The sequence below is a fragment of the Myxine glutinosa genome, chromosome 2 (genome assembly GCF_964187855.1).
Source record: "Myxine glutinosa chromosome 2, kmMyxGlut1.1, whole genome shotgun sequence".
NCBI lineage: Eukaryota > Metazoa > Chordata > Myxini > Myxiniformes > Myxinidae > Myxine > Myxine glutinosa.
In genome coordinates this window covers 2349845-2377388 of record NC_136262.1, presented here as the reverse complement: position 1 = coordinate 2377388, position 27544 = coordinate 2349845, and the positions used below count along the sequence as shown (strand labels likewise).

Sequence of the window (27544 nt, the reverse complement as noted above, 5' to 3'; positions counted from 1 at the left end):
TTAAAGTTATCCACCGTAGAGTGAAATTGTTCAAGTTATCTACTGTATAGTGATGTGGTTGAAGTTATCCACTATGGAGTGATGTGGTTAAATTTATCCACCGTAGAGTGAATTCATTGTAGAAGGGTAGAAAAGTGGGAGGGCCGACGGGAGTTGTGGGAGATATGTTGAAGGCAGCAGGAAGTTGGGGTGTGAAGAGAATGACAGAGATCTGTAATCTGGTGGTGAAAGAAGGCCGCATTCCAGTGGCTTGGGAACTGAGTACCCTCGTCCCTCTATACAAGGGGAAAGGTGACCCTCTGGAGTGTGGCTCGTACCGAGCGATAACGTTATTGGAGCATGGAATGAAGGTATTGGAAAGGGTGTTGGAGAGGAGGATAAGGAAGAAAGTGAAGATCGACGAAATGCAGTTTGGATTTATGCCATGAAGAGGAACGACAGACGCGCTTTTCGTTGTGAGGCAGTTGCAGGAGAAGTACATGGAGAAGAGGAAGAAGTTGTTTCTTGGGTTTGTTGATCTGGAGAAAGCATTCGATCGGGTTCCACGCAAAGTATTGACATGGGCATTGAGGAAGTTAGGAGTGGAGGAATGGTTGATCAGAGTAGTGATGGCAATGTACAAAAGAGCGCGCACAGCTGTAAGGACGAAGGACGGGAACAGTGGTGAGTTTGAGGTGAAGGTGGGAGTGCATCAGGGGTCGGTACTAAGTCCACTACTATTTGTAGCTGTGATGGAGGTGCTGGCTCAGAACGTAAAGGAGGGTTTACAATGGGAGTTGTTGTATGCAGATGATCTGGTGTTGATTGCGGAAAGTATGGATGGACTGAAGGAAAAGATGAACACGTGGAAGGAATGTATGGAGACAAAAGGTCTGAAGGTGAATATCGGAAAGACGAAGGTGATGGCAAGTGGTAAAGCATGTGGTGAGGTGGAAAGAACTGGGAAGTGGCCCTGTGCTGTGTGTAGGAAGGGTGTCGGAGTGAACTCCATTCAGTGTACAATGTGCACTGAGTGGGTTCATCAAAAATGTAGTGGTCTGAGAGGGTCATTAACCAGTGGCAGCTACATTCAAATGTAAGGTGTGCACAGAGGGAGCTGCAGATGGAGGAAATGTTGAGTTGGATCTTGGAGACGGCGTGAAGCTGGAAGGTGTGAAAACATTTTGCTACCTCGGAGACATGCTGAATGGAGAAGGTGGATCAGACTCGGCAACGGTTGCTCGAGTGAGATGTGCATGGAAGAAGTTTCGGGAATTGAGTGGCGTGCTGATGATGAGGGGAGTGTCGTTGAAGCTGAAGGGAAAGGTGTATGCTGCATGTGTGAGAAGTGTTATGATTTATGGGAGCGAGACATGGGTAATGAACGTAGAGCAGCAACGAAGGTTGGAAAGGGTGGAAATGCGAATGGTTCGACGGATGTGCGGAGTATCGTTGAGAGAGAGGAAGACAAATGATGAATTGCGAAAGATGATGGGAATCGAGCCTGTGATTGATGCTGTGAAGAGGAACAGGTTGAGATGGTTTGGTCATGTGTTGAGGAAGGATGAAAGTGACTGGTTGAGAAGAGTGATGGAAATGAATGAAGAAGGAAGTAGAAGACGGGGAAGACCGAGAAAGACTTGGCTAAAGATGGTGGAAGAAGAAATGCGGGCAAGGGGGTTAACAAGGAGAGATGCAGAAAATAGGGCAAAATGGAGAAGATTGTCATGGGGACCGCAAGGCTAACCCCTGCTCTAGCAGGGAAAATGGCCTTTAAAATGCATGTTGTTGTTGTTGTAGAGTGAATTCATTAAAGTTATCCACCGTAGAGTGAAGTTGTTGAAGTTATCCTCTGTGGAGTGAAGTGGTTAAAGTTATCCACCATAGAGTGAAGTGGTTAAAGTTATCCACTGTAGAGTGAAGTGGTTAAAGTTATCCACCGTCGAGTGAAGTCATTAAAGATATCCATCATAGAGTAAAATTGTTTGTTCTCCATTGTTATCAACAGTTGGGTGAAATTGTTAGTTATCCATTGTTAAGGATCATAAGGTGCTGACATTTCAAGCTTTACACTTGGTTGCTGTTTCACTCTGATGAAGGGTAAAATGCACGAAACATCAGCACCTTGTGAACCTTTATCTATTATTATTATTATTTATTTTTTTTGTGTACAAGATCGAGGCTCATGTAAGAGCAAACAATCACAAAAAATTAAAATAAAAAACCGACACACAAAACATACAATAAAGGGAGCGGGAGACAAGATGGGGAGAGAGAGGGAAGCACACAAGTACAACAGCAGAGAACAGGGATATCGGGAGATCTGTGGGAGGGAGAGGGCTGGGGGGTGGGCGGGAGCGGGGGTGGGGAGGGGAGAAGGAGGGAAGCACACAAGTACAACAATGGTAGAGATCAGGGACATCGGGAGATCTGTGGGAGGGAGAGGGCTTGGGAGGCGGAGGCATCAGAAGGGGGGGCGGGGCGGGGGAGTGGGAGAGGTATAAAACACATGGACACTGCTAGAAATTCCAGGAAAGAAACAAGTCGGTATTTCAAAAAAGTGGATCTGGGGTAAATTAACGGGATCAAGGTAGAAAAGATCAAGGTTTTGGATGGGGGAAGGTAAGAGATGGTGGTGAACAGCTATTTTAAAGACCTGGAGGGAGGAGTGGGATTGAAGAGAGTGAGGGAGTTTGTTCTAGAGGTGGGAGTAAAGAGGAATGAAAAGGTGATGGATAGTGATTCATGGTGGATAACTTTAATTATTTCACTCTTATGTTATTATTACTGTATTATTATTATTATTATTATTATTATTATTATTGTTATTCTCTTGTACCACAAACACAGACCACAAAAGCTTTCAATCTCTCAAAAATGTCTCTGTCTAACCTGCACCTGTCATTCTTTTCCACAGGTACAAGTGCCCAGCAAATTGCTTGGAATCAAATGCCAAGGTGTTTGGCTCTATATTCTTCTATATGGTGAGATATTGTCTTTTGTTATGGTGAGATATATATATATATTATATGGGCCACAAACGGGAAGGACTGGGGCTGAGAAGCAGGAATTCAGGGACGCACTGGAGAGGATGATTGGAATGGTTGAGATGGAGGTGATGCTGTGCATTGTGGGGTACTTTATCGAGCTTCAAAAGAATGTGTTGGTGGAGGGTTAAGGATCGCAAGGCAGTGGCGTGAGTGTTGTTACCTCCCAGCACAAGCCTGTGGTGTTTCTGGTGAGGATGAAGAAAAGGAGGGAGTTTACGAGCAGAGGCCAGAAGGTTATTATGTGGGGGAAGTGTAGGGGAAACATCGCTGTAGAGTACAAGGAGAGGAAGAGGGCCAGGTATGAGCAACTTAGCAAAGAAGTCGAAGGTTTGGAGGAGTGGAAGAAGTACAGAAAGGCATTTAGGGGAATTGCAGAAGTGTTGCATGGAAGGACGTCAGGAAAGGGTGCATCGTCAAGGGATAGAAACCAGGTATGGTGGACAGAGGAAGTAGCGAAGGTAGTTGGTGAAAGGGAGCTTTGGAAGAGGCTAGAGGGAGGCAACTGGATACGGGGTTCCTGCACCTGTATACTGTGTTGGCAGAAAAAGAAAGCAGAAAGGAGAGCTGTGGATAAGGCGAGCTGTGGATAAGGCGAGGAATGATATGGAAGAGGATGTATACACCAAGTTGGAAGAGTATGTTGGGAGGAACAGGATCTATAAATTGGCTCGTGACAGGGATGCAAGGACATGAAGTGGGAGCGGAGGCAGTGATTAAGGATGGTAGCCGGAGGCTAATGACAGAGAGGGGCGCAGTATTGAAGGTGTGGGAAGGATATTTCAAACAGCTGTTGCACCAGGAAGGAAGCAATGGTGAGCTGGAGCTCCCTAGTTATCTTGAGGGGAAAATGGAGTTGGTGGAGTTCAGGGAAGAGGAAGTGCGGACGGCATTGAAGAGGATGAAAAAGGTAAGTGCGCCAGGTATTGATAAGGTGTATACAGATATTATGATTGCAGTGGGAGAAGTCGGAGTCAGGTGGATGAAGAGGTTGTTGAATGTATGTATGAGAGATGGGTCAATTCCAGAGGTGTGGAAGACAGGGTTAATTGTGCCGATATGGATGTGGAAGAGGGATGTGCAAGATTTGGGGAAGTTCAGGGGAGTTGCACCCCTTAGTCATGTCATGACAGTGCTGGAGAGATGGGAGGGTATGGAAGAGTGTGGAGAAGGAGTTCGGAGAAGAGCAGCAAGGGTTCAGAAAGGGTAAAGAACGCCAGATGGGATGTTGACGCTGAGACAGCTGATGGAGAAGAGGTTGGATGTGCAAGTTGAAATGGCATTTGGATTTGTGGGTCTGGAGGTCTACGACATTGTCCCGAGACAGATGGTGATGGCGATGCTGAGATGGATCAGAGTGCAAGAAGCAGAAGTTAGTTTGGTGGAAGGGATGTCCAAAGAGATGAAAGGAAGAGTTTTGGTTGGTCCTGGGATGTCGGAGGAGTTCAATGTGAACATCGGTTTGAGGAAAGGAAGCGCTCTCAGCCCACTCATGTTTATCATGGTGATGGAGCTGGTAAGCAGGAAGGTAAACATGAAAGATATTATGGGGAGGATATTGGATGCGGAGGATCTGGTTGTTGAGATGGAGAGTGGGCGTGATATGCAGGAAGTACTGGGAGAGTGGAAGGAGGCATTTGAGAAACATGGGCTGAAAATGAATATGGAGAAGATGTGAGTTGGGCAGCAGAGAGAATAAATGGATATCAGGTTAGAGGGGAAGGAGATCGGGCAAGGAAATAGGTTTGAGTATCTGGGGGGAACAGTGACCAGGGATGGTAAGTCAGAGGCAGAGATGTGGAGGAGGATTCAGGTGTGTGTGAATGCGTGGAGGAAGGTGGAGGGTGCAATCACAAAGATTTCAAGGAGATTGAAAGGAAAGGTTCTGATGTCGTGCGTAACGCTGGCCCACCTTTACGGTCTTGAAACAGTGGCACTGACAGACAAAACAACCGAGTCTGCAGGTTTGCGAGAACAACTGTCAGGAGTATTGCGGGAGTGAAGAGGGTGGATAGAAGGAGATTGAATGAACTGAGGGAGGAGATTAGTGTGCAGATGAACTTGACAGGGATGTTGGTGAAATGCCGGCTGAGATGGGCTGGGCATTTGGTGCGGAAGGGGGAACAAAGAATGTCAAAGAGAGCGGATAGGTTGAGGGAACAAGGTAGGAGGAAAAAGGGTAGACCACGGTTGAGATTGGAGGATTGTCTGAAGAGGGATATCAGTAAGGTAGGGGAGGTTGGAGGGTGGAGAGAGTTGGGTGACGACAGAAGGAAGTGGAGGAGTATCTTGGTCAAGGCAGGGCAGGAGCTTGGTGGAGGAGGACACAACAAGAAGTATTATAAAATAAATAATAAAAGCTCAAGGGTGATTTTAACGTTTCATTGTGTCCCATGGCTATATAATAATGTAACAATATAACATATATAATAATAATATTACATATATATATATTGTCGTGTCCACCCTGCAGTGAAGACCTCAGGGCGACATGGCCAAACAAGCCTTAACTCCGAGGCATATACACCAACTATGGTGGTACCTTGTGCTTGCGCGGGGGGGGGGGGGGGGGGAGGAGGGGGTAGTGGAAGGCAGCGAAGTCCTTACCTGCATGGACGGACGTGGCACGGGGGTTATCCGATCCCCACAAAAAAATAAACGTACAAGACAGGCCAATCAGCGGCACAACAATTAAAATGCAACGAATATTGGTTTAATAAAAATAAATGCAGGACAATAAAAAGTTAACACTAAATTCCTAAATGAGGGACCCTCCATTCAGACACAATTACAACACAAGGGGATTATAAATGAAAAAGAATGTGTGGTGCGTTGGCTGATACTCTGCCTGGCGGCCTTGACCGTGTGGGGCCGTCACATGTCTCACGTCCCTGTGCGGGAAAACATGCGTTGGCGTGAAGTCGCATTCACAGCCAGCCGCTAACACGAAGCGAACAGGCCAGAGCTTCTCCCTCGTCCTTCTCGCTCGGCTGCACCGACCGTCCCGAACCGCCCTTGGTCTCTTTTCCCACCAGCGCACCTGAGCACACCCGATCCAGGAAATGCAACCGCCATGAGCCAGCACCAAGAGAGAGAGGGAGTAAAATGCATCTGCCTTCTGCCAAGCCCATGACAGAGAATAGAGGGAGATGCGTCCGAAATCCGCAGCCAGGAATAAAGAGAGCACACAAATGCGTCTTCCTGCGACCAAGCCAGGGACAGAGAGAGAGAAAAGTGTCCGCTCGCAATCAAACCCAGCGCAAGAGAGACAATGCAACTGGAACCACCTGCCACGAATGCCGGAACAGAAAGAGCATGCGAATGCGACCGCCTGTGACCAGCCCGGGACAAAAAGAGAACAAGATGGCGGACGCGTCACCTTTTTGCTCCTGGTACTCGAATGTTCTCTCTGAAGTCACAGGCGCTCCAATCAATGAGCGCGGTCGAATCCTCCCAACCAATCGTCCTGTGGGGCGTGGCCCATGGCCTCACGGCCACACTTGGCACCCATCGAGAAGATTTGAGCTGGGTGGTGTCAGTAGTAGTGTCTGGATCAGGTCGGCAATCGCACTATTTAATTTTAGGCGCTGATCGCATGGCTGGTGGTTTAAGTGTTGTAAGAACGAAGGGAAAAATACATAGGCAATTACATACAGGAAGTTTACCCTTATACCCTAACTAATTAGCATGGCTCCACCCCTAGCCATGGAGACATATAATAATAATAATAATCTATATTATGATAGCCGTAGATGATTCTGTCTGTCTGTCTGTTTGGCGTCTGTCCGGGGTGTGGCTTACTCGGTTTGCAGAGTAGCTCCACCCATAGCTCCACCCATTCTGGGAGAGGCTTCGCTTCATAAAAAACAAATATCCACCATTTTATTAACTCGCATAACTTTGAGGCCTGTTTTGTAGGCCCGTGGTGTCTTCCTCTCTCTCCCAGTTTTATTTCAAATCAAATTCGATATATCATTTCATTTTTCACAGTCGCTAACATAGTTTTAGACTCGGTTGAAAAAAAACGGGAAGAAAATCCGATGAAAGTTGCCGTTTATAGAACGAAATGAATTCTCAAAGGCCTGTAACTTCAAGGCCATTGAGTCTCTCTCACGCCTTTATCTCCAATCTAACTCACCATCTGATTTCATTTTTATCGATGGTTTTGGACTCGGTGTCAGCAACGCAGGAAAATGCAGAGATATATTTTTTAAAATACACCATATCACCGCCCACCGCCCAACCGCCAACAACCGCCCAACCGCCAACAACCGCCCAATATGTATCATACACCACCCAACATGTATCATACACCGCCCAACATGACAGACGGCAACATGTCGACATTATCGCTTTTTCTTTAAACCGAGTGAACCGAGCCGAACCGAATAAACCGAGTGAATTCACCGTTTACTTTTGATGACAGTCGTCACAAAACGACATATATTTCTTCGTTTTTATTTCATTCAACATTATTAGCCGGAAGTAAAATATGGTTCAGGAAATTACCGAGAGATATTTCTTTGTTTCTTTATTTATTAGTTATTTGCGCATACACTTTAAATAGGTTTATTTGAAATCTTTAATTTTCACAATGTAATATATTTGTCATTTGATGATGACGAGACACTTCCTCTTGACTCGTGACAATTCATGCGTTGCGTGGAAACTTCCATTTCCAAAATGAATGACACAGTCGATGAAGAACGACTCGGTGTCAGCAACGCGGGAAAATGCAGAGATATATTTTTAAAAATACACCATATCACCGCCCAACAGCCAACAAGTATCATACACCGCCCAACAGCCAACAAGTATCATACACCGCCCAACATGACACAGACAGCAACATGTCGACATTATCGCTTTTTCTTTAAACCGAGTGAACCGAGCCGAACCGAATACACCGAGTGAATTCACCGAGCGAATTTCATCCAATTCCACCGAGTTTCATGAAACCGAGAGATATTTCTTCGTTTTTATTTTATTAGTTACCAGCATAAGTACCCAGCGTTGCCGGGCGGGGGAGGGGGAAAGGGCACGTACACTTTAAACATGTATATACATGTGGGATGTGGGATATATACATGTGGGACATGTGTACGTGTGTGTGTGTGTACGTGTGTGTGTGTGTGTGTGTACGTGTGTGTGTACGTGTGTGTGTGTGTGTGTGTACGTGTTTGTGTGTGTGTGTGTGTGTGCGCGTGCGTGTGTGCGCGTGCATATATGTGTGTGTGTGTGTGTGTATATATGTGTGTGTATGTGTATGTACGCTAACCCCCGCTCTAGCAGGGAAAATGGCCTTAAAATGCATGGTGTGTGTGTGTGTGTGTGTGTGTGTGTGTGTGTGTGTGTGTGTGTGTGTGTGTGTGTGGAGATGTATATATGTGTATAATGTGCGTATATGTGGATACATATGTGCATACATATTTGCGTGTGTGTGTGCGCGCATGTGTGTCGATGTGTGTGTGTGTGTGTGTGTGTGTGTGTGTGTGTGTGTGTGTGTGTGTGTGTGTATGTAAACATGGGCCGGTGCGTGTGTAAAGTGTGAGGAGGTATTGGAGAGGAAAATGCAGAGATATATTTTTTTAAATCGCGCCATGATGATAAACGAAAATACACCGCCTAAAAATAACAGTCGACATATATTTAAAATTCGTCACACACATCCATACCCGTGGGATTCCCACGGGTGGGAATCCCACGGGCATGGATGTGTGTGACATTTCGACATTTTGAGTTAGATGCTGCGCCTGCACATTCAGTTATATAAAATGGTTACTGGCAATTGATCACATCCACAAATGATGTAATCCACACAATTTATGTACTTTACATAACGTTAATAGGAATACATGCCCGTGTAGATGGGAATGACATATAATTCACCGAAAACGTTGAAGCAACCGCATAATATTGCGGTGATGTTTAACTCTGAGTGAGAATAGTTCTAAATTTTAAAAACTTTCTTCTGATATTTGTGATTTATTTCAAACAAACTGTATTTCCCATCTACACGGGCATGTATTCCTATTAACGTTATGTAAAGTACATAAATTGTGTGGATTACATCATTTGTGGATGTGATCAATTGCCAGTAACCATTTTATATAACTGAATGTGCAGGTGCAGCATCTAACTCAATATGTCGAAATGTCACACACATCCATGCCCGTGGGATTCCCACGGGTGACCCCGCTAGTAATAATAATAATAAAGGAGTCTTATATAGCCCCATCAAGCAGAGTAAACTACCCTCATGGCGCTTTACATTATCATGCGAACGCACACACACCGCACACACACACAAACATACACACACACAGACACACCTTCACTCTTGCCCTATTCCTCTCCCTCCCCATTCAAAACCCACAGATGTGTACTCCCCCTCCTCCTCCCCTCCCTCCCCCGCACATGTACACAGACATACTCTCGATCTCTGTCCCACCTCAAACCAAAGGGAAAACAGGACTTAGACTTTGAAAGACTTGTGAAACAGATAGGTTTTGAGGGAGGTTTTAAAGGCAGGAAGAGAGTCAACATGTCGAACAGAGGAAGGCAAGTCATTCCAGAGCAGAGGTGCAGCAAAGGAAAAGGGTTTCTCGCCAAACGACTTGGTGCTGGTGCGCGGCGGCTCTAAGGTCATAGAGTCGTCGCTTGAACGAAGCCGTCGCCGAGGTTCATAGAGATTGAGCAAATCGGAGAGATAGTGAGGTCCCGTTCCACGCAATGATTTATAACATAGTGTGCACATTTTGTATTGCACACGAGCAGAGACAGGCAGCCAGTGTAAAGATTCAAGAAGCGGAGTAACATGGTCAGACTTCTTCGCCTTACAGACAAGACGAGCGACAGAGTTTTGAACCTTTTGTAACTTATCCAAGAGAAACTGAGGGCAGCCAGCACACAAATAATTACAATCGTCTAGCCTTGAGAGGACAAGGGCACACACCAGAGTTAGAGCAGCTTGAGGAGTAAGAAAGTGGCGAATGGATGCGATCTTTCGCAGCTGAAAGTATGCTGATTTGCAAGTTTGAAGTACTTGCTTGGAAAATGTCATGTTACAGTCGAAAACCACACCAAGGTTCTTGGCCGACGAAACAAAGTTTACATCGGTTTCACCAACATGAATAGTGGTAGGAAGTGAACATTGTAGAGGACATCTGTGCGATCTTACAATCATAGACTCTGTTTTAGCATCGTTCAGCTGAAGTTTGTTTTGGGTCATCCACGCCTTCACGTCGGCAATACAGCCTTCTAAACACTTCAACAGTGGGCACGATTTGTTGAATCGTGCTTCCTTTGTACAGCTGATTGTCGTCCGCAAAGGCGTGGTGATCAACTGAATGTCTGGCAACAAGATCAAATAGAGGCTGAGTGTACAAAAGAAAGAGGATAGGTCCCAGGACTGAGCCCTGGGGAACGCCAAAGGAAAGCGGAGAAGGGGCTGATTTCTGGCCATTGACAACAACATTGACCTCCTGCCAGTGGTGTGTTCCCTGGCTCCAACAACATCCTGTTATTGTCCCCTATCATATTTCCCCGTCCTCTTGCCATAACAGACACTATAGACCCTGCCGGGACATGCACAGCATCCTTGCCTGCAACTCTAGCCATAGTACTCCCCTCAGCAAGCCCACACTTTTGTACTTGCTGCAACACTTCTCTCCTGTCAGGACCCACCTCCACGTTGGTGTCGGATTCAAACTTAGCTATAACCAACTGACGGCACTTACTGATGTTCATGCCAACTAGACCTGGGACATTTGTCTTCCTACATTGGGGTTCCTTGATTACCAAAAATCCACATTCAGGTAATACCATTCCCATCGTCTCTACATTCAATTGAAGATATCCAAGGTAAGGTATCTCCAGACCATTTGCAGCTGTAATCCAGAGACCTCCCCCCCACCCCCCATGTCGACTGTATGTCTTAGTCCTGACCCAGTAGGTGTTCTTTAAAGAAACTCAGTAATTGTGCTAATCTGACTACCTGTATCCAATAAGCAAGAAGCTATGACCCCTCTTATTTTTATATCAACCACAGGGCATTTTCCCACTGCCCTCCTCAGGAGTCGGTCCTGACCCACATCTGTACCTGGACCTATGTTATGTCCACCCACTACTCGGTTTACAGCAACAGAGACCGTTGGATCTTCCTGCAGTTCAGAACTCTTTGGGGCTCCCTTCCCTTGTTCCATGGTTCTCAGTGTACATTTCCTTGCGATATGCCCAACACCCCTACACTTGAAGCAAATTGGCTGACTCTCATCTGTGAACTTAGGCCGTGCCTTGGCTTCCCCATTTCTTTCACTAGGCTCTTTCCCTCCTTGCGTGGCAAGCTCCCCGACTACTTTGGTGAGTTCACTAATTGCCGCCCCTGGTCTGCAATAATTCTAACGACGTCATCAAGTGTAGCAGTTCTCTGTTAGTTTGCATTTACTACCGTACAATGTACACTCAAATCAGAGTCCGGTGTAACCTCAACATTCCTACTTCTAACGACCTTAGTAGGGCAAGGCCATCAATCTTTCTCCTGAACCCAGAAGATGGCTTCATTACAGACCTGAAGAAGAGAAACCTGTGGTTCTTCTCCGACCCGTTTCCAGAGTTCCCTCCTCAAGGAAACATCCCGAATCCCTTCCACAAACTGGTCTCTTAGGGCAACTCTCTCCCCTGGGACGACAACACCTGACTGCCTTTTTTCAGAGTCTAAAATATGTGCCAATGCATGTGAGTAATCACGTAGATTCTCTTCCTCCTGTTTGCGACCATAGAATGACTGTAGCAGCTGCAAGACACTATGCTTTTCCTCGAAAGCTTCCTTCAGGAACTTCAGCAGGTCACCCGAGCAGCCATCCTCCCCACCTGTGTGCAAGCGCACCTCCGCTACGGCTGACGCTGTAACAGTGACAATCAAGTCATTTTGATCATCAACTTTCAATTCCCAAGCACGCACCACACACTCTACCACTTCAATGAATGAAATTCTCAAAGGAACACCCATCTACACTAACCTCCCCACGAAAGGACTTGATGTCAGGCTCTCTAGGGACATACACATGGGAGTGTGGAGCTCTTTGCCCCAAAGCTGCAATCGCTGCCGTTGCCTGTGCATGGTTATCGCTAAGTTTTTATCTGCTGCTGCACATCGTCCAAAACTGCACCAGTTTATTCTTAATGACTTCTTTCAAAATATTTTTACAATGGCTACCAACCTGCAGTGACTTACAACAACAACAAACACAGAAAGATATACACTTTTCGATCACTAAATTTCTCGCCCGTGCAAATATCTTCCGCTGTCCCGTCAACTGGGTCCTGTGCAGCCTCGCCCGGTCGAGGTTGCCGTGGAATCTTCCCTCTGACCCACGTCTGCGCACACCTGGATCTCCAGCTGCTTCACCATCCGTATTCACCGCACCCCGGCTGTACTGGCCGACGTCACACCTGTGAGACACAGTTCACCACCGCCATTTTTTGTCTTTGCCCTGATCTTCCAAACTTCCAGACCCCACTCCTGCTACCAAAATTAAATTTGTTGCCCGGGACACTCAAACATACAAATTACTCGGGGTTCTTCACTGGAATAATTTGGCTGTCGAGTCGCGAAATTGAGTTTTTTTGAATGTTAATCAACACTTCACAAAACCGTCACACTGTGGTAACTTTACAAAGTAAGATAGTTGAAAAACAACAGGAATAGTAAAAGGCAAAAGTCAAAAATGGCAAACACAAAAAATGGCGAATGGCCTGAAACAAAGAGAAAGGATGGGCACAATTTCCCGAGTCAAGACCATTCTCCCGGCGCTAACCAGGAGCAAATATTGATCTACTAACAAAAATACGTGTTGTATCTAGTACAACATCAGCGCGATTTTCCTCTGGAGACCACCTCAACTGGGATGGCACCACACGAGCCTCACGTGCAAACTCCTCACAAGAATATGGCCAACCGTCTTCTCGGGTCTCAAACGTCACCCACAATCCCCCCAGGGCTCACGCAACTTCCGCCACAAATCTTGCGGCACACCAAGTCTCGCGGGATTAACGCTATCTTCCGGGGTGGAATTATTGATGTTTTAACACCATCTGGTTACATATAATAATATAATATACAGACTTGGCATTTAATATGGAATTTTTTTTTTCTTGACTTGGGTTTACTTTCTGAACTCGGTATATCAATCTGGTGAGTTTCTTTTACTCTTCGGTGATTTCTTTGTTAAAAGAACCATGTCACTGATTGTCTGTCACAGCAAGAAGTCAATAACAGGATTATGTCACAGGTGGCGTGACAAAATGTACGGACAGGTACATTTGACGATTGGCTTCACAATCGGGTAAAAAGGGTTGTTGCGTTCTGTATTAGTGGAAAACAACTGCTGCACGTCTACAAAAGTTATTGCTGCTTCCCCTGGAGATGGTCCGTCAACTCGACAATGCTGTTTGTCATTTAGTGGTGGCTTTACGAAATTCCGGCATGAAACAGCGTGCTATTGCTCGGCAGTATGGCATCACTCAAGGTCAGGTGTCAAAGATCCTGAAACGAAATGCTCAGAGGGGTGTCCCTACTACAATACCGAGGTCAGGACGTCCCCGCAGAACCACAAGGAGGGATGATCGCCAGCTGCACCGGTTAGTCCACAATGGCCGTACCAAGTCAGCTAATCGGCTTAGGGCTGAGTGGCAGCAACTGACAAATGTGCCTGTATCCAGAAAACTGGTCAACCAACGACTGGTCCAAGCAGGCTATCGTGCCAGGCATCCCCTGAGAAAGCCACGTCTGACCAGACAACACCGCCAGCGCCGATTGCAGTGGGCCAGAGAGCACCGTCAATGGCAGCCAGGACACTGGAATGACGTGATCTCCAGTGACAAGTCTAGATTTCTGGTCTATCGTCAATGTGGCCACGTCCAAGTGCGCAGACAAGTGCATGAAGCCTACAACGAAGATTGTATAGTGCCAAGAGTCCAGGCTGGAGGTGGTGGGGTGACCGTTTGGGCTGCTTTTCATGCAGGGGGCAAAACTGACCTGGTTGTTCTGAATGGAAACCTGAACCAGTTCAAGCACAGGGCCATTCTGGAAGAAACATTGCTTCCATTTGTTCGTGCAGCCTTTCGAGGAAACCTTGTCTTCCAAGATGACAATGCACGGCCTCATCGTGCTCGCATGATCCAACACTTTCTTGCTGACCGTGGTGTAGAGCATATGGAGTGGCCTGCCAGGTCCCCGGATATGAATCCGATAGAGAACTTGTGGGCAGAATTAATGCATCAAATCGACAACTTGGACCAGCAGCCTGCCTCTGTGCATGAATTGCAGCAGGCTATTGTCACTGCATGGCAAACGATTCCTGTCCAAACCTTGGCAAATCTCGTGAACAGCATGCCTCAATGTGTACGTGCTCTCCTGAATGCTCGTGGGGGTTACGCGAAGTACTGAACTGTAATTTTACTGTCCGTAATCCCAGTCGTAATTCAACTTTTGTTTTTGTTAAAAAAAATTTTTGGCTAATGTGCAAAATAAAGAGATACTTCAGGAAAACGCACAGAAGTTTAACACAGTACTGTCCGTGAATTGAGTTCGATATCAGTTTCCATCACTTTCAAGGGTCAATTTATTTGCTTCGAAATATCAAATGTGGTTTTTGTTTCTTTTAAAAGTCACATTAACAAAATCTAGAATAATTTCAACATAATTCCAATGAACTTTTGGTTCTACGTCATCTTGAAAAGTAAGTTCACCCCCACAAAAAAAATAATCCATATTAAATGCCAAGTCTGTATATAACAAGCATTCTGAGTATTGTGCTGCAATACATGTCCCCTACCAAAGTTCAAAGTGCCATAACTGTCAAAAATGATCGAATATGCAAATTTATGCACCATTGATGCTGGTTTTCAAACTTGAACTGAGGTATGCTGAGACACATGTGTGTCACGCCTCACCTCGTTGATAAGCCCGCAAGGTCGCTCCGTGAAGCGGCCTGCACATATTGCACTGTGTAAATTATATAAATTATTACCAACTCAAGGTCTGAGGTACTAGCGATTCAAGAGATATCCATTTTTAAAAATATTTTCGTTTAATTAACGATATCTGCCAACCACGTGACCTATCGCATATTCCAACAGGACATTTAGTGGACTGACATGCTGAACAGATCTGTGAAGTTTCCCCTCGATTGGATCAAAAATGAGGGAGGGGCTCGGTTTTAAAGGTTCATGCTAAAAAACGTCATAACTCTGAAACCGTGTGACGCATGACGTCATGCTCGCTGACCTTTTTGTTCGTCATGGGTATGCGATTTTGCCTGAAAAGTTTGGCCTCAATCTGTTCAGTCGTTGCAGCGAAAAAAGGGTTTTCGTGTTTTTACGAAAAACAACATGGCGACCGAACCACGTGACCTGTGACGTCATAATTACCAATAAAATATTCTGCAGACCGAGTTCCTACTACGGTGAAAATTTGATCTCAATCGGTCCTATTAATTGCAGAGAAAATCTTTTTTAAAGGGAATTAAAACTTAAAATGGCACTGAGATAAGGATCATCAGAATTATCAGAATTCCCAAAGTTCAAAGTGCCATAACTTTGTCAAAAATGATCGAAACGACGTGAAGTTCGAACTTGATCTGTAACTTATCATGAGGAAACCATGTGCCAAGTTTGAAATCATTAGCCTTTAGAGTTTAGAAAAAAAGTCCGGCAAACTGTTCTTTGCGTGACGGACTGATGGACTGACAGACTGAGGGACGGCGTGCAAACCTATAGTCCCCTCCGGTGTACACCAGTAGGGGACTAATAATATCGTATATATAATAATAATACAATTGTATTACATATGTAATAATAATATTGTGGTGCTGTGCACACAACTCGTTTGCCAAGAAGGTAGGCCACCACGCGTTGTACAAACCAAAACACTTTATTCAAGGCTCGCACGTAAGCACTGGGCGGGCTCGACTTTCGAGCCCGCGTATATATCCTGAGGCCACGCCTTGCCCTCGGGCGTGGCCGGTCGGCCGAAAGGCGGGGCATGTATTTCAGTTCAACCCCTAAGCCTCATGACTCCTTTGCTCCGGGCGTGGCCCGAGCCTTGCTTCCACGCCCGGTCGCTCGCGTCACCCACTGGTGCGCGGAATTATGATCCGCCGGCAATGTGTCCGCCACATGCGTCTCCCCAGAATTCCCGCGCACCTGAAGGGTGAGCTTGCGGGGAAGCCGGATGACCCAGCCGAACCGCCCTCTGGCGATGTGTGCAGGGCTGGGGGGTGGCGGGGCAGCGGGGGTGCCAGGGCTCCGCCCGCTGGGGGACGGCCTCAACGCGGAGGCAGAGCTGCTTGCGGGGGGTGGTCCAGGTCGAGGTGGGCCAGCTTGAGGCGGTCCACAGATGCGATCTGGAGTACCGCCGATGTCCACGGTGAAGTGCTTGTCCCCGGTCTCCAGCACGCGGAAGGGCCCGTCGTACGGGGGCCGCAGCGGTGCCCAGTGGGCATCGTGCCGGACAAAAACGTACTCCGCCGTGCGAAGCTCCGGGGCGATGTGTGAGGGCGGGCAACCGTGGTGCGTCGTTGGCACCGGGGCGAACCTCCTGGCGGTCTCCTGAAGGGTGGAGCGCTGTTGCGTCGCGGACCAAGGAGCCGTGGAGTCGGGGATGAATTCGCCCGGTACCCGCAGCGGCTGTCCGAAAACCAGCTCCGCCAAGGACGCGCGCAGGTCGTCCTTGGGCACCGTCCGGAGGCCCAGCAGGACCCAGGGGAGCTTGCGGCCCAGCAGCTGTTGCGGAGGCTGGCCCGGAGCGCGGCCTTCATCGAGCAATGGAAGCGCTCGCACAGGCCGTTGGCCTGGGGGTGGTAGGCCATGGTGCGGTGCAGCTTGATGCCGAGCCCTTGCGCCACCACTCCCCAGAGCTCCGAGGTGAACTGGGGGCCGCGGTCGGACGAGATATCCGAGGGGGCGCCGAACTGGGCAACCCAAGTGGCGATGAAAGCCTGCGCGACCTCAGCCGCAGCCGTCGCCGCCAATGGCACGGCCTCCGGGCACCGGGTGGTGCGGTCCACCATGGTGAGGAAGTGGGTGAAACCCCACGAGGGGGGCAGAGGTCCCACCAAGTCGACGTGGACATGGTCGAACCGACGTTCGGGCACCCTAAACGGGGCCAACGGGGCCTGGTTGTGGCAGTGGACCTTTGCGCGCTGGCACGCGAGGCACGTTCTTCCGAAGGCCCCGCCAGACGAACTTTGCTGCGACCAGCTTCTGGGAGGCCTTCGTGCCCGGGTGGGACAGGCCGTGGATGGCGTCAAAAACCGGGCGCTGCCAGCCAGCGAGCACGATGGGGCGAGGCCGGCCGAGGGAGACGTCGCACAGGAGGGCAGTGCCTGCGATGTCGAACGGTACCTCGGTGACGCGGAGGCCCGTGATGGCGGTCCGAAAGGCCTGGACGTCGGGGTCGGCGGTCTGGTCCGCCGCCATCCGGGCATAGTCGATCCCGAGGTGGACCGCGTGTGCGACGGACCGGGAAATTCAATCCGCCACCGGGTTGTCCTTACCCGCGACGTGTCGGATGTCCGTCGTGGATTCAGACACGGCAGAGAGGTGACGCTGCTGCCGGGCCGACCACGGCTTGGCGACCTTGGCCATCGCGAAAACAAGGGGCTTGTGATCGACGAAGGCCGTGAACGGGCGGCCCTCGAGAAGATGACGGAGGTGTCGGACCGCTAGGTGGAGCCCGAGCAACTCGCGGTCGAAGGTGCTGTACCGGCGTTCGTGCGGGCGGAGCTGTTGGCTAAAAAACGCCAGTGGCTGCCAAGCACCATTCACCCACTGTTCGTGCACCGCGCCCACCGCGTAGTCCGATGCGTCGGTGGTGAGGGTGATTGGTGCATCGGGCACCAGGTGCGCCAGCTTGGTGGCATTGACCAAGGCCAGCTTCGCGCCCGCAAACGCCGCGTCCATCTGCTCCGTCCAGGCGATATCACCTTTGCCTGGCTTCCCCCGGAGGGCCTCGTGCAGGAGGCGCAGGAGCTGGGCGACACGGGGCACGAAGCGGTGATAAAAATTCACCATGCCGAGGAATTCCTGGAGCCCCTTGATCGTGCGGGGGCGCGGGAAACTCCTCACCGCCTTCACCTTGGCCGGTAAAGGAATGGCCCCGTGCCTAGTGATGCGGTGCCCCAGGAAGTCGATAGCGGTGCCGCCGAACCGGCACTTCGCGGGGTTGGTTATCAGGCCATGCTAGCCCAGGCATTCGAAGAGCGTGCGGAGATGGAGCAGGTGCTCCTCCCGGGATGCGCTCGCGACTAGGATGTCGTCCAGGTAGACGTAGACGAAGGACAAGTCGCGCAAGACGCTGTCCATGAGCCGCTGGAATGCCTGGGCCGCATTTTTCAACCCAAAAGGCATCCGCAAGAACTCAAAGAGGCCGAACGGTGTTATAACGGCCGTCTTCGGTACGTCTTCCGGTTTGACGGGGACCTGGTGGTAGCCCCGGATGAGGTCCACCTTGGAAAAAATGGTCGTTTTCGCCAACCGGGCGGAAAAGTCTTGAATGTACAGGACCGGGTAGCGGTCGGGGGTGGCGGCGTCGTGCCGGCGGTAGTCACCGCATGGCCGCCATCCGCCGCCGGGCTTGGGCACAATGTGCAGCGGTGAGGCCCATGCGCTGTTGGAACGCCGGACGATGCCCAGCCGCTCCAGCGTGGCGAATTCCGCCTTCGCAACGGCGAGCTTCGTTGGGTCGAGGCGGCGCGCTCGGGCGTAGACCGGTGGTCCGACAGTGGGAATATGGTGTTCCACCCCATGTTTGACGGCCACCGCTGAAAAGGTGGGCCGCGTGAGCGCCGGGAATCTGGTGAGGAGGCGGGTAAACTCGTCCGCTGCCGGAAGCGTACAGACCAACCTCGCCGGGACGGAACCGCTCAGCAAGCCACTTGGTAAGCCGCTCGGTGAGCCGTTCAGCGAGCTGCTCAACGAGCCGCTCAGTGAGCAAGCGAGTGAGCTGAAGGTTTCGGCCTGGACGAGACGTCTGCGCTTAACATCCACCAACAGCCCATGCGCACAAAGGAAGTCCGCACCGAGCAGGGCCATTGGCACACTGGCGGTGACGAAAGACCATTGGAAGCGCTGTTGCCCGAACCACAGCGAGAGACGACGCTTCCCGAATGTGCGGATGGGAGTTCCGTTGGTAGCGAGCAAGGCGGGGCCCCGGCCCGCGGCTTGCTTGTCGGACGCGGAGGCAGGGAGGACGCTTCCCTGTGCTCCAGTGTCGCACAGAAAGCGACGACCAGACGAGGTATCCTTGATGAAAAGGAGGCTGCCGGAATGGCCGACGCTCATGGCCGCAAGTGAGCGCCGGCCAGGTCGTTTCACGACCCGTCGAAAGAGCACGGCGGGCGGCACGCCGGGCCTTGCGGCCGAACCTGGCATGATAATAGCACCAGGTTTGCGGTGGTGGCTGCCGCGTCGGCCATGCCGGCAGTGGTGGGCGGGGCGTAGCAGCGGCCACGAGGGAATCAGGGGGCGCTGAAGCCTCCGCACCGGGATCCACTACGGCAGCACTATACGTCGGCCACGAGTCGCAGGCCGCGAAAAATTTGTCCGCCTCTCTGGCCAGGGCGCGGGGTTCCGTTATGGCCGAACCGGCCAGCGCGAGCCGCACCTGCGCATGTAGCTGGCGGAGGAAAAGCACTCGGAACAGGAAATCCGGGCGTTTGTCTCCAAGAAGGGACAACATGTAATCCATCTGAATGGACGGTCATGTGTCGCCGAGGGCGGGAAGGTCAAGGAGGCGGTCGGCGCTGTCGGCCTCTGTGAGCCCGAACGTGGTGAGGAGAATCCGTTTGAGCGCCGCGTACTTGTGGGTACCCGGCGGGTGCCGAAGGAAGGACACGACGCGGGCGGCAGTGCCGGGCCCGAGGGCGGCGACCACGTGAAAGTACATGGTGTCGTCCGCCGTGATGCCCCGGAGCTGGAATTGGGCCGCGGCTTGCACAAACCAAACATCGGCCTGTGCTTCCCAGAACTCCGGGTGTTTGACGGTGACAGCGTTGGTAGCCATGGCGCGTTCAGGGGTCAGCTATGGCTGAACCAGTCGGGGTAACCAGTGTGGTGCTGTGCACACAACTCGTTTGCCAAGAAGGTAGGCCACCACGCGTTGTACAAACCAAAACACTTTATTCAAGGCTCGCACGTAAGCACTGGGCGGGCTCGACTTTCGAGCCCGCGTATATATCCTGAGGCCACGCCTTGCCCTCGGGCGTGGCCGGTCGGCCGAAAGGCGGGGCATGTATTTCAGTTCAACCCCTAAGCCTCATGACTCCTTTGCTCCGGGCGTGGCCCGAGCCTTGCTTCCACGCCCGGTCGCTCGCGTCACCCACTGGTGCGCGGAATTATGATCCGCCGGCATTGTGTCCGCCACAATATCATATATGTAATACAACAACATCAAAAACAACAGGCATTTCAAGGCCATTTTCTCTGCAAGAGCGGGGATTAGCCTTTCCGTGCCCATGACAATCTTCTCCATTTTGCCCTATTTTCTGCATCTCCTCGTTTAACCCCCTTACCCGCATTTCTTCTTCCACCACCTTTAGCCAAGTCTTTCTCGGTCTTCCCCATCCTCTACTTCCTTCTACATTCATTTCCATCATTCTTCTCAACCAGTCACTTTCATCCTTCCTCAATGCATGACCAAACCATCTCAACCTGTTCCTCTTCACAGCATCCATCACAGGCTCTATTTCCATCATCTTTTGCAATTCATCATTTGTCTTCCTCTCTCTCAACGATACTCCACACATCCACCGAACCATTCACATTTCCACCCTTTCCAGCCTTGGTTGCTGCTCTACGTTCATTACCCATGTCTCGCTCCCATAAATCATAACACTTCTCACACATGCAGCATACACCTTTCCCTTCAGCTTCAACAACACTCACCTCCTCGTCAGCACGCCACTCAGTTCCCGAAACTTCTTCCATGCACATCTCACTCTAGCAACCGTTGCTGAGTCTGATCCACCTTTTCTATTCAGCATGTCTCCGAGGTAGCAAAATGTTTTCACACCTTCCAGCTTCACGCCGTCACCAAGATCCAACTCAACATTTCCTCCATCTGCAGCTCCCTCTATATGTAATAATATATGTAAATATGCATAGGTAGGTGTCCGGCTATCGTGATAGGGAACCTCACCTGTAATAAGTTCTGTCTAGCCCAAATGTCGGAGTAAGCTGCGTATCTGTGTCCCCGCCACGAGGGGGTGGGGCTTGGTAACTAGAATTAGGGAATAAGGATAAGATTCCATTGTGTGTTGTTCCCTCTGTGATCATACCTGTGTCCTGTTATACATGAGTGTCCACACTCCTGTGTCTATATGGCAACGCACTCTTATACATTAGGTCGATCCATTAGTGCACACATTAATTAATTCCCCCTCCGCCACAAGATGATAAAACTGACCGGAAGAGCAGACGGAAGCGGCCGCGTACAACGCCGGCATGGGCAGCAAACATCGAACAGGCAGGCTGGGAGACACGCCCAGGAAGGCACGTGATTGATAGGAGGGGGAGGGGCGAGCAACAACCAGAGCACCGATTGGAGAGTAGGGAAGATGAAGGACGCGCCACACGATGACGTGACACCAAAGGTGCTCGGCCAATCAGTGCAGAAAGTGCAAAACCACTACCTAGAAGCAGGTCGCTGATTGGAGCAGAAGTGCCGGTGATGTGAAAAGGCGCAAAAGGTTACGAGAAAACGAGGTACTTGTTGGCAGACGGAGAGAGCTGACATCACAAGACGATCAGTAAAACGACCTGCTCACCGGCATTTTTCTCTCTTCCCTTGGCCCTCTTGCTCTGTACTGTCCGATTGAGTTGGTCCTTCTCACTTTGGTTTCTTCCCTGCCCGGACCTCCCTTCTGCCTTTGCCTTTCGTTCCCGGTTGGACCTTTCCTTTGCGAACCGCGAATTGCCTGCGTTACGACGGACGTTGGGGGAACGTTGGAGCGCCGTCAATTCTCCTCCCTGGCATTCACGTGCGAGCGAGGCTTGCCGCTGAGCGGGCGAGAGTGAGGCGCTCGGTGAGGCCTGACAGAGCATGCACACCAGAGCCTGGACGATTCCTGATGGACGCTACATCCAGACACAGATAAGACGCACCACACCCAAACGACAACGTTTTCTTTGTTTCATTCCTCCTATGTTGTGTATTTGACGTGAAGTGTGGGAACGCTCCATTAGAGGGCTTTAGGTTTTATCGTCGCGTTTCATTGTTCTCAGGTTCCGTAATAAATGTTTCCTTTTTGTACATTTTACCTTTGTATCGGGTTGAGTTAATTTCCACAGGGAGAAGACATCGTCGGGGCCGTGAAGGTAAGCCGCGGCATTCTCCCCAAGCCCCACGCTGCTCGTGTATCGATCCACCATTGAATTGATTGTCGCCTCATTAAGCTTGATTCCATCCGTGGACGCTCTGTCTTAATAGTCGTCCACAGGACAATATACATATATATATTATTATGTATATATTTTTATTATATATATATATTATTTTATTTATATATATATATATATATATATATATATATATATATATATATATATATATATATATATAATTTTATCTTTGTGGATCTCAGCGCCGGCCTTCTCCCCTTACCAATGGGGGGATTAGTCCCCTTGTCTTTGACTGGCCGATGGGACTCGGGACCTATGACGTCCTTCCCGGACAGCGCGAAATAGGGTCGTACGACTAGAATCACTATTACCTCATTACTCGCGCTGCCCAGAAACGAGGAAATAAGCCCCGCACGAATCACGCGTGTTGAGACGCCGAGCGGTGCGTACACGCGACCCGTGCCATGTCGTTGGTGACCCCGGTTCTAGTGATTTTGTTCGTACCACGCTTAGCCAATGGAGAAATCACAAAGGCGATCGAATTGGGAAGAAAGGAATAACAAGATTTATTTACACTATACAGGGATTCCAGAAAAGAGGGACACAGTGCAGCCTTATACAGTCTTAACTTACTACCCAGGACAAACGGGCCCGTCTCACACACAGACACACTCACACGGGGCTTGCAGCTGCGGGATGATGTTCACCACGTCCAGGGATGGCTCTCGTGCAGCTCCCTCCGGCCTCCGGCTCGTCCCGTGCAGATGGTAAGTAGAGGGGCAGGACCTCTCCGCATGCCGTTTGGCGCTGGTGTTAATACGGAGCGAACGGTAGGGTCTGGGCTCTGGCGGTTGGCGGTGATCACTGGTGGCTATTGCCGCATTTACTCGTGTGGCTGAGTAGGCGATATTCGCCACCGGCGCATCTGGCTGCCTTTCCTTCAGCACGTACGTTATACTGAGATATAGTGCAATGCCTCCACAGCGAGCGCTGTGAATCACGTTCTTCAAAGTCCTCTTTGTAACAAGTGCTCTGCAAGTCCTTTCATGGGCAGTCCTCCTGGTAAGTCCTCTCATGCAAATCAGTCCTCTCCTCAGTCCTTTCAAGGGCAGTCCCGCTGGTAAGTCCTCTCATGCAAATCAGTCCTCTCTTCGGTCCTTTCAAGGGCAGTCCCGCTGGTAAGTCCTCTCATGCAAATCAGTCCTCTCCTCAGTCCTTTCAAGGGCAGTCCCGCTGGTAAGTCCTGTTCAAGGGCTTTGTTCAATCACTTTTATAGGCACGCCCCGCGAACCTTCTAGCACTTACCACGACGCGCCTTACCACGCCCTCTCACGCCATGTCGTTAGAGCCCTGGTTGGCTGCTGGCCCTTACCGTCATCGCCTATGACGCGCTGCCTTGCGCCGCCCCACCCCGACCCCGCGCTCCGCCCCCTTCTCAGGCCTACCTCGTGTTACTCGACTAGTGAGCGAGCAAAGGGCAGCAAATGCTGCTGGCAGCCGAAGCGTAACAAATGCTGCGGGTAGCCAAACCGTAACAAACTGAGTGGGTCAGCCAAATGGGGCACGTGGTGGACTTGGAGGGTGGACACAAAATGACCGGGACCTAAACTCATGTCTTTACACAACGCAGATATTACTAGGGGAAATGGCCTATACTTACACATACTATGACATAACTAATACTACAGGTGGCCTACGTGTTGCTCGTGGACTAACTATGGGGGGCAACCCTTTAACCTTTAATGATCAATATGTGCCAATCTCAAAACCGTAGCAATATATATATATATATATATATATATATATATATATACAGTGGTACCTCGGCTTACGAGTGCCCCAACGTACGAGTTTTTCGGGATACGAGCCGTCGCTCGGGCGGTTTGTTGCTTTGGGATACGAGCCGAGATCCGATGTACGAGCTCAAAAAATTTATTTTTTTGAATTCCGGTTGTGGCTTCCGGTTCCGGTCACGTGGTTATCTTGCCGTGAAAGCATCTCTGCTTGGATATAAAACACGCAATCGTCGAAATACATGAGCGAGGAATCTCCTTGCTCCAGCCGGTGACGTCATCGGCGGGGATCCCCGCCTCCAGAGTGGCTGGTCACGTGACCGCCAAAGCGTGTCGCGCGTGCGGGTATAATGAGCTACACCTGTGGATCACGTGACCACGGAAGCACGCCTCGCTTGAGAGGCATGGCTTTCGGTTTGCGTTTTGCTTTATAAGGCGCGATAAATGGGCTTTTGAGTGTTAGCGGTTCATGGCGTTGACGGTTCATGACGGTTCATGACGGTTCATGGCGTTGACGGTCAAAAACCCATTACATCAATTTTACCAGGCACTGTACAGTAAGTACAGTGGACACCAAATGCACGGTGGAAGGCTAGAAGTAGAAGATCGTCCAAGACAAGTGAGAATAAGCCATACTTTGGAGATGACGTCATTCGCTGGTCCGATAACCAAAGATGTGGTATAAAAAACCAGGTGAGCTAACAATGCAGCAATGAAGGAATTCGGCCAAGGCACCGGCACACAACGACCTACCTACATCGAAAGACTCAATGCCAATGGTGACAGAAGCCAAGACGGCCGGCTTAAACACCGCCGAAAGACCACGGTGTACCAACTTACGATGCAGAACATCTTGCACTTAATATGATGACAACAGGTGCCATCCTCTGACGTACCATTACAGGTACAGGTACAGTACACGTGAGCACAGAGCAAAAGTTCACTGAAACCGAGATTAAGAAAAAAGAAAAAACACCTCGTGGTCCGTGCTCGATATCCGAGTTTCAATCTTTTCAAACACATGATGCTCTCGGTCACGGTATCTCCTGCGAGCTGCTTCTCCTTCAACCACACAAACAACAACTTCTCCATATCTTCATGGATAGAGGTCCGGAGCTTTGAAATAATCGTAACGCCCTTGGCTGGCGTTATAGCCTTTATGGACTCCTGCTTCAAAATCGTACATATCGTAGAAGGAGTACGATCGTACTGCCTCGCCAAGTCGACAACACGCACACCTCACCTGGCATGTTCTTCTCCTCTGCTTAATAAAACCAGTTTATTTCTTTACATTCTCTTGTATTATGTACAGTATATACGAGGTCGTGCTTGTTTATACATTATTTGTTATTTATAAAGTACATTTTTGTTATTTAAAAGCACCTAACAAAAAAATTGGTGTTTTTTTTTTGAGGCTGGAACGGATTAATAGCATTTCAATGCATTTGAATGGGAAAATTTGCTTTGACTTACGAGCGATTTGGCTTACGAGCTCCGTCACGGAACGGATTAAACTCGTAAGCCGAGGTACCACTGTATATATATATATAATATATATATATATATATATATATATATATATATATATATATATATATATATATATATATATATACATATATATATATAAATATCAGTCACTTTTCCATTTCATACCATCAGTGGTGAACCGCCATTAAGGTATCCCATCCAGCTATGCTGTACCTTAATGGGAGCGATAAGTGCCATCTGCCACATGGCACATTACCTCTGGTATCCACTCATTATATGGAATCCCCTGGATGCAGCTGCACATATATTTGGATATATATATATATATATACACACACAGTCACCTGAAAAAGTAAGAACACCCCATGTAAAGTTTTGACTTTTTCAACATATTTCAACATACAGCTATTTGATCTTCATTTCAACAATATTGATAGATAAAGGTGATATAATATAATAAATATCATCAAACATTTACATTTGTAGTCCATTGTATAATTTAAATAAACATAAATGCAAATTTCGCATGTGGAAAAAGTAACTACACCCCTACATTTATCACTACTTCAAATACCTAAAATTAGAATCAGGTGCACCAGCTCAGGTGCAAATGATTAGAACATCGTTAGAGAGGATCTTGGAGGAACCTGTCTTTTTAAACCTCAAAAACCATATACCATGTTATTTTACCATATACGGTCAAAAAAAAACATATACGTTTGCTCTGTTATAATAAGATATGGATGTATCTACCATATAAAACACTGTGTGTGTGTCTGTGTCTGTGTCTCCCCCTTCATTAAGGCAAGGTTTTAAAGGCTTTGAGTAGTGCTTTAGGATGGATTTGAGTGGGGGGATACCCTGTAGACTGTTAAAGACACAAAAGACCATGAAGAACCAGAAGACCTCAAGGATCCAGAAGACCCAAGGACTCTGAAGACCCAAAATACCCCAAAGACCCAAAATACTGAAAAGACCCCGAGGATCTAAAAGACACAAACAACCCCAAGGGCCCAAAAGACTGAGAAGACCCTGAAGATCAAATGCACCCCAAATACCCAAAATATCCCAAAGACCCTGAAGACCCAATGGACCACAAACACCCAAAATACCCTGAGTATCCAAAAGATCCAAACAATCTAGAGGACCCAAATGACCCAGAGGACCCAAAATACTCCAAGGACTCCAAAGACCCAAAATATCCCAAAAACACAAATGACCCTGAAGACCCAATGGGCCCCAAATACCTAAAATACCCTGAAGACCCTGAAAACACTGAAGACTGTTAAAGGCCCAAAAGACTCCAAAGACCCCAAAAAACCCCAAAAGGCCCCAAGATCCTTAAAGACCCAAAAGACTACAAAGACGCTAAAGACCCCAAAAACCCATAAACACCACGAAGTTCCTTAAATACCCTCAATACCCAAAATGACCCTAAACACTGCTAAACACCCAAAATATTTCGATGACCCAAAATACCCCAAACACCCAAAATCCCTTAAATACCCTGAAGACTCAAAATACCCCAAAGACCCTGAAGACCCAAATAACCCAAATGAACCAGAGGACCTAAAAGACCGACAAGTCCCTGAAAACCCAAAATACCCCAAATATACCAAGACCCTTAAAGATCCAAAATTCCCCAAAGACCCATAAAGACCCAAAAGACCCTGAAGACCCAAAAGACTATGAAGACTGTTAAAGACCCAAATGGCCATGAAGACCCAAAATACCCCAGAGACCTTTAAATACCCCGAAGACCAAAAAGATCGAAAAGACCCTGAAGACAGGAAAGAGGCCGAAGACCCAAAAGATCCCGGTTACTGAAAGGAT

General features: G+C 48.9%; 1 protein-coding gene across 1 annotated transcript in view; it reads left to right on the top strand.

The window, feature by feature from the left end:
- Positions 1–27544, top strand: part of LOC137422092 (cysteine-rich secretory protein LCCL domain-containing 2) — a 287763-nt gene that overhangs the window by 139303 nt on the left and 120916 nt on the right. Inside the window, exon 9 of the mRNA XM_068108843.2 lies at positions 2897–2963. Coding sequence (XP_067964944.2) covers positions 2897–2963 — 67 coding nt within the window. The remainder of the gene's footprint in view (positions 1–2896; positions 2964–27544) is intronic.